The sequence below is a fragment of the Myotis brandtii genome, unplaced genomic scaffold (genome assembly GCF_000412655.1).
Source record: "Myotis brandtii unplaced genomic scaffold, ASM41265v1 scaffold225, whole genome shotgun sequence".
In the NCBI taxonomy this organism is placed as follows: domain Eukaryota; kingdom Metazoa; phylum Chordata; class Mammalia; order Chiroptera; family Vespertilionidae; genus Myotis; species Myotis brandtii.
In genome coordinates, this window is record NW_005358435.1 from 1944412 (window position 1) to 1955839 (window position 11428).

Sequence of the window (11428 nt, forward strand, 5' to 3'; positions counted from 1 at the left end):
AGCTCCCAGGCCCCTCACAGGCTCCTCGGCCAGGGCACCCCGCGAGCATGCTTTAGAGGACGGCGCCCCCTTGGCTCCTGGTCTCAAAAAACAGAGCCCCTCTCACAGCGCGCGCCAAGCCCCCATCCCTTCCAGATGCAGAGAGAGGCTGCGTTCAAGCCGGGGCACTGCCATCCCCTCCGCATCATGGGGTCTGTGGACCAAGGTAACTGACTCCCCTCCACCGCGGCCGGTCCTCCTCCCGCCTCCCAGCCCTTCCCTTCTGCTCCTTTCTCCGGCAGCGCTTCGGGCTCCTGGCGGGGCGCAGGGGGCCGGGGACACCGGTGGCCCAGGGCGCACAGGTAGAGTGGCCCGGAACAGAGGCGCCCTCGCCCCGGCCGAGGAGGGAGGGGAGGGGGCGACGTTAGCCCGCTGAGCCCCGGGCAGTGCGGCGTCCCACGCGGGATTCCCTGGCGAGGTGTCACGGGAGTTTCCCTTCCGTGGGACACCGGGCGTCCCTCGCTACTAACCGCTCGCTGCTTAACCGTTTCAGCACTCGGCTTTTGACAGCAGATGCTACGCAGCTGCACTGTTATTATTATTCATCATTATTATATCATTTAGCTTTTTTTCCTTTTAGGAGAACAGGCTTTATCTTTTACTATGTAGCAAAGCTAGCCACGAAGACTTCGCTTTTGAAACAGTTACAGCAGCAGATGCGCTGGGGACATTTAAACAACCCCCCCCCCTCTTTTTTTTTTGGATGTGCCTGGTGGATACAGTCCCCGGCTCCCCCTTTAAAGTGCAGTGTACCATCAGTTTGTTTTGCTATCTGATTACACTCTGCTTTCTGTATTTCTGCCTCTTTTCCTTCTCTTGGATTTAGCCCTGGAATCATACTCCTTGGATCTGACGGGAGGGGCTTAACGTATAAGAATATGATATGAAAATCTGCCCTCTGGCCGGGCGGCGAGGTGTGCGGGCTGTCCCCTCGCGCGTGGGGCTTGAGGAGTGGAGACCAGGCAATGCGGGGCGTTGTTCCCAGGCCAGCCCTGCCCGCGGTGGGGGCACTGCCCGGCGGGCAGGGCTGCAAGAGTTAAGCGAAATAAATACGCGTGGGAGGAGTTAGCCTGGTGTCATAAAATCAGAGTTGAATGTAGGTTTTGTGCTCTGCGTGGCTGATTAAAGTTCTGGGGGGGAAGAAATGACAATTTCAGTAAATAAACCTGAGGGTTTTTTTTTTTTTAAACCAGAGTGAGGCCAATTGCCTTGGGTTGGGTAAATGGTGTGCTTTGCCTCAATGGCACATAGTTTTAGCTGAGTTGCACTTTGAACGTTTTAACTGGTACCAGCTTACCCTGGCCTCTGCTAGTGGTCAAGCATGTGACATAATGGCAAACACATTGTACTAATATTGCATCACCTGTAAAAGCGATGGTCTCAGACAGGTAACTGATGGCTAAGGACATGAACTGGTTTTGACCGTCACACATACCAAGAGAGTGCTTGATGCTGTGATGGTGGGGGTGGGGGGAAAACCAATGCCAAACGGAGCTCTATTTGGAAAGGAAGAGAGCGAGAGGGAGAGAGAGGGAGAGAGAGAGAGAGAGAGTGAGTTTGGAAGACAAGCGGGGCTTCTGATGGACTCTGTGATCTAATACAAGCCTCACATTTTGTTGGAGCTGCTCCACCTCTGCTCAAGGTTGATGAACCTGCCCCTTTCTCAAGGTGTTGAGGGCCATGTATCTTGTGTGTGCTCATTGCCTCCCTCCCAGCCCACGCTCATGTGTGCAGGGATGGTGAGTATGTGCGTGCCAGTGTGTGTGTACACATGTGGGAGACAGGGCACCACATTGTTCCCAGCGAACCACACTAGGCATTCCGAGGCAGCTGGGCACACAGAATGCAATTCCAGGCATCAAAGAGCTGGCGTGAGAGATGCTTCCACCGTGCCCTGCAGAGGAGAAGCTAATGCCCCTTTAAACTCAAACACCACGTGAGCTTAGGGACAGACCTGAAGTGTGCATGCAAATGGGTGGGGCCATGAATAGCGAATAGAAATATTTGCATGGCAGGAAAATACTGACCTTGCTGTGCAGCTTTGGGTCAAGGCTCTGGGAAAAACTGAAGATCTGAAAGAGGTGTGTTCAGTTCTATCTGAAGTGGGATGATGGAAAGTATTTCAGGAATAAACACATCCAGCATGAGCTCTGTTCACTCCCAGACTGGAACTCCCTGCCTTCTGCTTGGATTAGAATTTCTGTTTGGCCACATCACACTGTGTGATCTTGGATAAGTGCCTTAACCTCTCTGTGCCTCAGTTTTCACATCTGTAAAATGGGGCCAATAATATGGATGCCACGCGCATAGTCAGTGCTCGATAAATGTTAGCTGCAATTCCCATTGAAGTTGCAAAACAGTAACTTACATTGATACAGAAACTGGATTTTGCAACACAAAGTTGCTGAAGAGATGTAGCACTTCCAACCTCTCCAGGTACTTTTTAACTTACGGGGGCTTCATAGTGAGACAGGTTGGGCTAAGATGATGGCTGCAAAGCCTCAGTTTCCTCATCAGCAAAAGGGAAAGAGGATCATGCGGACCTCACAGGGTTGTTATAAACATCCTGTGAAATCACGCACGGAAAATGCTAACGTCGATGCTTAACATGCGGTTAACACACATGCGATGTTATTGTTATCTGATGATTGGGGACAGTGAGAGCCAGCCGTGCCCAGGGTCACACACAGTGCGAACTCTCGTGCTGTCTACGGGGGTGAGAGCAAGCGCGTATTGAGCACCGCCTGGGAGCGGCACACCCACCTGTTTGCAAGTATTAAGTCTGTAATTGTCCGGGCAAGTATGTTGCTAAGTGTGCAGTCATCTCCTGCACAGAGGAGGGCAGTGAGGCACAGAGAGGTGCAGTAACTGGCCAAGGGCTACCCAGCGGAGAAGTGGTGGAGCCATCATTTGTTTTTATTTATTTTAAAAAATATGTTTTTATTGATTTCAGAGAGAGGAGGAGAGAGATAGAAACATCAATGATGAGAGAGAATCATCGATGGGCTGCCTCCTGCATGCCCCCTACTAGGGATCGAGCCTGCAACCTGGGCATGTGCCCTGACTGGGAATTGAGGAATGGAACTGTGACCTCCGGCTTCATAGGTTGATGCTCAACCACTGAGCCACACTGGGGAACGGAACTGTGACCTCTGGCTTCATAGGTTGATGCTCAACCACTGAGCAACACTGGCCAGCTAGAGCCATCATTCGAACACAGGCCCTTGACCGTATGCTCTGGAACTTACTAATGTTACCATAGTTTTTATAATGCCTTTCGATGGAAGAGCAAACTGAGGGTCCACACCTTGATCCTAGGTTCTTTCCCCATCACCACGTTACTTCTTGGCATATCCTGGAAGGGTAGCAGGGGAGTGTGGGAGGACGTGGAGGGTACCAGCATCATGGTTAAAGTTGGGGAAACCGAGGCAGCCGCTGATCTGCCCGAGCATAGAATGATTCAGGAGGGCTCCTTGCCTCGCCCCGCCTCAGGGAAAGGGAAGGACAGTGTTTCCACTCCCCCCAGAAGGAAACAGTGAGGCCAGCGCTGCTTTCTGTTTCTGCCCAGACCAGAGGCCCCTCCCAGGGCCCTTCCAGTCTCCCCCTCTCCTCAGGACTCCAGAGCGAAGCTCCTCCGGCCCCTTCATTACAGACTTTCCCCTGAGGACAGGGGCCGGGTTCCTATTTCTGTGAGTGTCCAATGGGTTCTAGGTAATATTCTAACCCAGGACATCAGCAGCTTGAGATCTGGTGAGGGGTTCAGATCTTGGCTCTGCCACTCACTCACTAGTACCTCCACTTCCTGTGCCCCGGTTTCCCCACATGCAAAAGAGCGATAGTAATATTATCTGGAATAATCCTGAATATGTTTGACAGTGAGTATCAGACCATCCAGAACAGCAGGGGCAGGGTCCAAGGAGACTCCCTTACTGCGCCAGGTTTTAACCCTTCATCTGCTGAATTACAGGGAAGGTCCCAAGACAGCAAAGGCCCTTGGTGGGGGGGGCGGGGGATGATAGCAATCATTTACCAATCTATGGAGAGTTTCAATCTTTTAATAAACAATATGACTCTCTAATCGCTCACTTAATAAACAATTGCTGCCATTATTTCTGTACAATTCATTCAGTCACTATTTACCACCCTCCCCCGCCCAAATAAGATCCCACCTAAAAAAAAAAAACAATTAGTGTCCTAGCCAGTTTGGTTCATGGATAGAGCATCGGCCCATGGACTGAAGGATCCCAGTTCAATTCTGGTCAAGGGCACATACCTGGGTTACAAGCTCAATCCCTGGCCCTGTTTAGGGTGCTTACAGGAGGCAACCAATTGATGTGTCTCTCCCACATCGATGTTTCTCTGTTTCCCTCTCTCTCTCCACCCCTCCCTTCCACTCTCTCTAAAAATCAATGGAAAAATATCCTCGGGTGAGGATGAACAACAACAGCAAGAAAGCAATTACCAAGCACTTTCCTGTACATGTTCTCACTACATAACGAGTGAGTATCTCGCGTCTTACCTAGAAGAAGCCAGGCGGGGTCCTGTTTTTGTTCCTTTGCTAGAAGAGCAATTCGGGCCTCTGATGGCCCAGGCTGGAGTGGCGGTTCCCTGGGACTCTGCCCCGAGCTGCCCTCCCCTGTACTTATCACACTGGTGCTGACTGTCCGCGCTTTGTTCGTGTTCCCCTGTGGCCCCAGTGCCCGGGACAGTGCCTGGATGTAGTAGGTGCTCTTTTGTTAAATGGTGGATGGATGGACGGACAGATAAATGATGCACAGTAGGGCGACCCGACTTCTTAAGGCCAATGACTTACACTTGGAAGCTCTGGGGCGTCTTTTTGGCTCACTCCCCTACATTCCGTCAGACCAGGACGAGGGCCTGGACTTCCACGTTCCCCACTCACCTCACGCGAGTGGCTCCACGGACATTCTCCCTGGGTCATCCACCAGGCACATGCTCTCATGCTGTTGTCTGGGATGAATCAGCCCCCAAAGGCAAGAACAACAAACAACAACCATGACCATGACAGCAGCCACCGCGACCGAGTGCCAACTATGTGCCAGGCGCCATCCTAAGGGCGTTCCGTGTGCCACCTCATTAATCCTCATACCAGCCTGACAGGCAGTGTCCCCCTCTTGCCCCGGGAGGGGCAGCCGCGCCCCCAGGTCCCGTCGCTGGGCCTCGGAGCTTGGACTCCCGCCCACTCCACCATGTTGCTCCCATTGGGCTGGATAATCGTGGCAAGAAGGCGACCTGTTTTCCCAACGTGACGTCCTCTGTAGCCAAACACTTGGCAGATATGATGTCCGTGGATTCTCACAAAACCCCCGAGAGGCGGGTGTTTAACATGATCCCTGCTTAGAGACGAGGAAACCAAGAAGGGAGTGGTCAAGGCATTCCAAGGGCAGAACCAGAGCTGGCTGATGCCAGAAGCTCGGCGTTTAAGGGCTCCGTGGTCCTACTTCTCCTGTTTCCTGCAGTGGGACCACCCAGTGAGCCGGCATGAGCTGGAGCACAGGGCTGCAGCCCCAACGGAGCCAGCCCTCCAGAGCGTGGTGTGTGTGTGTGTGTGTGTGTGTCTGTGTTGGGGGGTTCCTGTCCCCCTTCCACCCTGCCTTTCTGGGCCACTCAGTGACTTCTGGTGGCCCCCATCCCCTCCACATCCAGTCTCTCCGTGGAATGGACCTGCCCAGGGACCCATTTCCTCAAAGCCTCTCTCGGGGCCAAAGCCCAGCTGGGTGCTTCTTGGCCTGATGGTCTAGCACAGTGATGGCGAACCTTTTGAGCTCGGCGTGTCAGCATTTTGAAAAACCCTAACTTAACTCTGGTGCCGTGTCACAATAGAAATTTTTTGATATTTGCAACCATAGTAAAACAAAGACTTATATTTTTGATATTTATTTTATATATTTAAATGCTATTTAACAAAGAAAAATCAACCAAAGAAGTGAGTTCTCGTGTCGTAGGTTCGCCATCACTGGTCTAGCAGGTGCATTCCCGCACTGGCTACACTCAGAGGGGTCTGTGCCTGCCCCCCTTCCTCTCACACAGGACACTGCTCCCCCTGCTCCCCGCGCCTGGCCTGTGCCTGTCTTCCCACCGGGGCTCCCTCTCCCCTTTGCACATCGTCCTTCAGGGCCCAGCTCACTCCCACCTCCTCTTAGGAGTTCCCTGGACCATTCATCTGTCTTCATCAGCGCTGTTAGAGCATCCGCTGTGTGCCAGTTCCTGTGCGAGGTGCCGGGAGAGAGTGGTGGCCGGGACAGTCGGCCCTCACTCGGCAGACACCGAGCGAGTGAGCGCAGGGAAAGCCCAGATGATTTCAAATGCTGTTAAACGTAAGGGACTGAAATAGGAGAAGAGTTATATGCAAATGACTTGGCATATTCATGTGAATGTGCCTGTGTGTGTGTGTGGTAGGTGGGTGTACTTGTTTCCTGTGGCTGCCGTCACAAATTACCACAAGCTGAGTGGCTTGAAACAACAGCAGTCTCTTCTCTCAGTTCTGGAGACTCAGAGTCTGAAATTAAGGTGTCAGCAGGGCCATGTGGGCTCTGAAGGCTCTGGGAGGGGAGGTCCTTGTCCCTTCCAGCTTCAGGCGACTCCTTGGCTTGTCAGTGCATCACTCCGCTCTCTGTCCCCTTCGTCACACAGCCTCTTCCTGTCCTCTCGTGAGGACCCCAGTCCTTGGATGAGAGTCCTTAGCGCTAAGGACCTCAGCCTAACTTGATGACATCTGCGAAGACCTTGTTTCCAAAGAAGATTGCACTCACAGGAAGGGGGTTAGGACTCGAACATCCTTTTGGGGAGGGACACAGGTCCACCCAGAGCAGCAGGGATTGCTAATTCAGGCTGGGTGGTCCCTTGCTTTCTAAAGGGAGGTCTTTTTCATTGGCCTCTGAACGGCGAGGGAGCTGCCTGTAAAACGTCTGGGGGACGAGCGTCCACGGCAGAAGAAGTAGCATGTGCAAAGGCCCTGAGCAGAGAGGTGTGCTTCGGATAGTCAGTGACCAGCAAGGAGACGCGTGGCTGGAACAGAAAAGGCAGGGGTAGGGGGTGGGGATTGTGACGGGAGATGAGATCATGGACACAGGCCAGGGCAGGATCAGCAATTGGCAGTCCATTCTCAGGGCAATGGGGGGTGGGGTGGGCAGAGCAGCCTGGAGGCAGGTGAGAGTGAGTGCTGGTGGGAGGCTGTTGCAGTGGCCTAGGCAGGAAATGACGGTGGCTGGGGCCAGCGTGGGGAGGAGGCGACAAGTGGTACTTTCTGCATTCTCCTTGCAGTTCTCAAGCGGCGCTCCGTGAGCCCTGGGGTTCTGCAGGGATGTTCCCTGTCTTTGACACCCGAGGGTACATGCCACTGATTTTGTGAATAATATGAGCCACGACAGACGTGCCTTCCTCTCGGCCCGGCCCAGACTCCCCGTGCCAGCTCTCCTCACCCTCTGCTATCACTGGGAGTCATAAGACTTTTTTTTAGCGTTTCATCTTGGTCCAAACATGTCCCTTAGCAAATCCACCCTTAGCTAATAGCCCAGGAAAAATGTGACTCAGTAATGAGTCTCAGATTCGCATGGGACAAAACCATGTCTGTGGTGGCACGTGTGACTTACAGGAGTAACACCGCCTCCTCCGTGCCTCCGTGGGGGCGACAGGGATCCTTACACCTGGGGGCACACAGAGCAGGTCTGTGGCCTTCTCAGCGGTCTGTTCATCTGGGCTGCCATTTTCACGGTTATTTCACTGAACTCACAACTTGTCAGATCCAGGCAGCTCCACCTTCACAGTGGAACCCAAACCCCACCATTTACCACCAACTTCACCTCCCTCCCTCCCGCCCCAGTCATCCCAGTCCTATCATTGACTGAAATCACTCCCTGATTTCAAAGACTGTGAAACTGACGCAGATGTCAGAGTCTGCAAAGACCCCGGCGAGAGAGAGAGAACGGAGATGAGGCAGACACGTGGTCCTGGGGGGTGCGGGCATTTAGGAAGCCAGCCTGGGTGACAGTGGGGACAGCATGAAGGCGGAGGTTTGAGAGAGAGTTGTGGGGTGGACAAGACTCAACAATGCGCCGGGCCCTACCGACCAGCCTCCGCGGCCTGCCCTCGGGGCTCTGGCTCAGCATTTCCTGTCTCGGTCCCTGCAACAGAGATGAGGCCCCTGCCCCTGCTTGGGGGTGTTGGCACCTCCTGTTTAATGACAGGCAAGGACAGCCGTCTCAGGGAGAGGGGAGTTTGCTGACCATGTCCCCTTGTTAAATATTCATTCCACAAGGAATGAAAAGGAGAAACAAAACCCGTAAAAGGAGTCAAGAGCCTGGAGATCAGGGTCTCAAGCTCTCGGGCTCATGGGAACACAGGGGGGCAGCGGGGTGGGGTCTGTGGGGCCCTGAGAGCACGGACTCATCTGAAGGGGTGGCCTCTACTCAGCCCCAGGTGACGCGGGCCTGCTGCTGCGGCCAGATCTTCCCCCTTTTTATGAGACATTGCAAATGTTAACTTTTATATGAAATCTAATTAAACAATGTTAGTTCAGATTAAAAAAATTACAGGGCAGATCAAACATAATACAGGGGTGGGCAAAAGTGTGCTTACAATTGTGAGTACAGGAAACAGATTATTCGGTATTATTATTTATTAAGTATTGTGTTATTTTCCATACAAACAACTGTACACCTACTTTTGCCCACCCTCTGTGGCTGCAGGATGGGTTTGGCCGAGCTACTGCAGACCTGTGACCTGTGTTGCTGTCACATGGCACATCTTCCTGCATCCCACACCTTGATTTGGGTTCTGACTTTTAGTAGAACGCAGCTCGACGACCCGGGTGGCAGAGGCAGTAAGAGAAGGGGACGACGACAGGATACCTAGGAGAGCTGGGTGAGGGGGAAGGCAGCTTCCCAGAGCCCGAGGGCCAGGTGTTTGTATTTAACTCTAAACTAGATGGGAAGCCGCGGGAGGGTTTACGGGATGTCTGTTTGAAAGCATCCCTCTGGCTGCTCTGTGTAAGGGCAGACGCGGTAGTGAGCCCAGGCCGGAGGCTCCCGCAGTGGCCAGGTGAGAGATGATGGGACTGGGGATGAGGGGCAGGAGGGAGGGCAGTGAAGTTGGTGATAAAGGGTTGGGTTTGGGTTCCACTGTGAAGGTGGAGCTGCCTGGATTTGCTGAGGGTTTGCACGTGGGTGAAAAGAGGAGCGGAAGCCAGGGTTACTCCTTGGTGTTTGGTCGAAGAACTGGCTAAACTCTCGGGCGATATCTGAGCTGGGAACATGGGAGAAGTTTCAGAAGATAATAGTGTTCGGTGGGACACGTCCACTCTGAGATACCTATTAGATACCCAAATGGAGATGTTGGGTGGACAGTGCAATGTCTGAGCCCAAATTTCAGGGGCGAACGAAGTTCAGGCTGTAGATAAAAATGAGCTTTATACCAGTAGGGGGAAGGGACCGACTTGAAGGGGTCTCAGGACTCAGGGCCACCTGCATTGGGGCTGGGGGGCGGGGGCGGCACTCCTCAGATATTTGTATTTAGGTAGAACCAAGCAGCTTCCCAAAGGACACCCTGGAATGCTGTTATCGGGAGAAGGGGGAATGGGCTTCTGGGTAGGCAGAACCCACTCGCGGCCAGGAGAGTGGAGGCATTTACCCACTAGGGGTGGGGAGATGAGAAGGGACACGTGAGGGCGCCACCAGGCTTCCTCCTGGTCTACAGCACAAGGCAGGCTTGTTCCTGGTTTATCTCTGACCAAATTTTGGGGTCCGGACTTCAGGTGTTGTCATTAGGGCCGAGAGCATCCACCTTCTTCTATACCAGCGGTTCTCAACCTGTGGGTCGCGACCCCTTTGGGGGTCGAACGACCCTTTCACAGGGGTCGCCTAAGACCATCGGAAAACACATATAAAATTACATATTTTTTTTGTGATTAATCACTATGCTTTAATTATGTTCAATTTGTAACAATGAAAATACATCCTGCATATCAGATATTTACATTACGATTCATAACAGTAGCAAAATTACAGTTATGAAGTAGCAACAAAAAATATTTTATGGTTGGGGGTCACCACAACATGAGGAACTGTATTAAAGGGTCGCGGCATTAGGAAGGTTGAGAACCACTGTTCCAGATACTTCTATTGGTGTCCTAGCCTGCGTCATCTCCCCTCCCCCACCTACATTTATCAGCCCCTCCTAGATGCTTGTTGGATACTCCCCGGAGAGCTGTGCTTGTGGATAGGAAACAAATCAGGGATTTCTTTATATTCTGAGTCAGAAAGCACTTCCCAAGACTCCGAAAATTGGTGAGTCCCGAGCCAGGCCCAGGCCCCTGGAGTGGAGTTTGAGTTTAAACCGGGGGATTCTCACCCCTGGCCACACATTGGAAGGCTCTGGGGAGCTTTTACAAAACCCGGAGGCCCAGGCCCCACCCTCAAACATTCTGCTCATAACTGGTCTCTGGTGTGAACAGCGCTCCAGGTGAGTCTAATGTGGAGCCTGGGTTAAGCACCCCGGGGGGCTGGGTCTGGGGATGGTTCTGGGCTTTGAGGTCGTGGTCCCCCAATGTTCCCGTCCCTAACGTTCACCTGGGATGCTTGTTTACAAACACATACCCCTGAGCCTCCTCTCAAGACTCCTGGAATCAGGAGCTCCAGTGAGGGGCCTGCCCATCTGTTCTGATCTGAGCAAGCACTCAGGTGTATTGCTACCCGCGGTCACCCCCCCCCCCCCCCCCCCCCCCCCCCCCCCCCGCCCAGCTCCTTTGGCTGTTGCTTTTTGGGGGGTTTCCACTGCTGAACACTCTTCCCCCAGCTCTACCCATCAACCAGGTTCGCCCCAGTGTCACCTTCCCAGAGAGGCCCTCCGTGGCCACGGAAATGACTGATGCTCCCAGCCCCAGTCTTTACCCCACAGCCCTGGTGAGGTCTCTCCTGGCGCCTCACAGGGGACCGTCTTTGTTCCCTGTTTATCTCCTTTGTGGCTCTCCCCCCACCAGAACCAGAGCTTCTCCAGGGCCAGTGTCCCCTTCATGCTGGGTGCCTGGCACCTGGGTGCGATAGGTGGCCAGGAGGTCTAGGTGGGGCTTGTGCTCCGAGTATCTGATTCTTTCCCAGGCCCCGGAACACGGAGTTAGGGGCATGCAGGTGACAACGCTAGGTGGACAGCACTCCACGCTGTGGGCGCACAGAGGCACAAGGAGTCACAGATCTGCCCCTCCAAGAAGAAAAGCGGGAAAGCCCGGGATCCGCTGGTCACATAGGGCAAAACTTAGTGGCAGCAGCTTTCTGCCCGGGATCCTGGGTCGCACAGGGCCAGCAGCGCTCACCCTCCGGGAGGTTGGATGGCAGGGGCCCCAGCGCATGCCTGAGCTCGGGGCCAGGGCGGGCGG

General features: G+C 53.6%; 1 protein-coding gene across 1 annotated transcript in view; it reads left to right on the forward strand.

Annotated features, from left to right (window-relative positions):
* The first annotated feature begins 6 nt into the window (after positions 1 to 6).
* Positions 7 to 11428, forward strand: part of NFATC2 (nuclear factor of activated T-cells, cytoplasmic, calcineurin-dependent 2) — a 156450-nt gene continuing 145028 nt past the window's right edge. The window contains exon 1 of the mRNA XM_005866222.2: positions 7 to 205. Within this exon, the coding sequence (XP_005866284.1) occupies positions 136 to 205 (70 nt within the window). The 5' untranslated portion in view covers positions 7 to 135. The remainder of the gene's footprint in view (positions 206 to 11428) is intronic.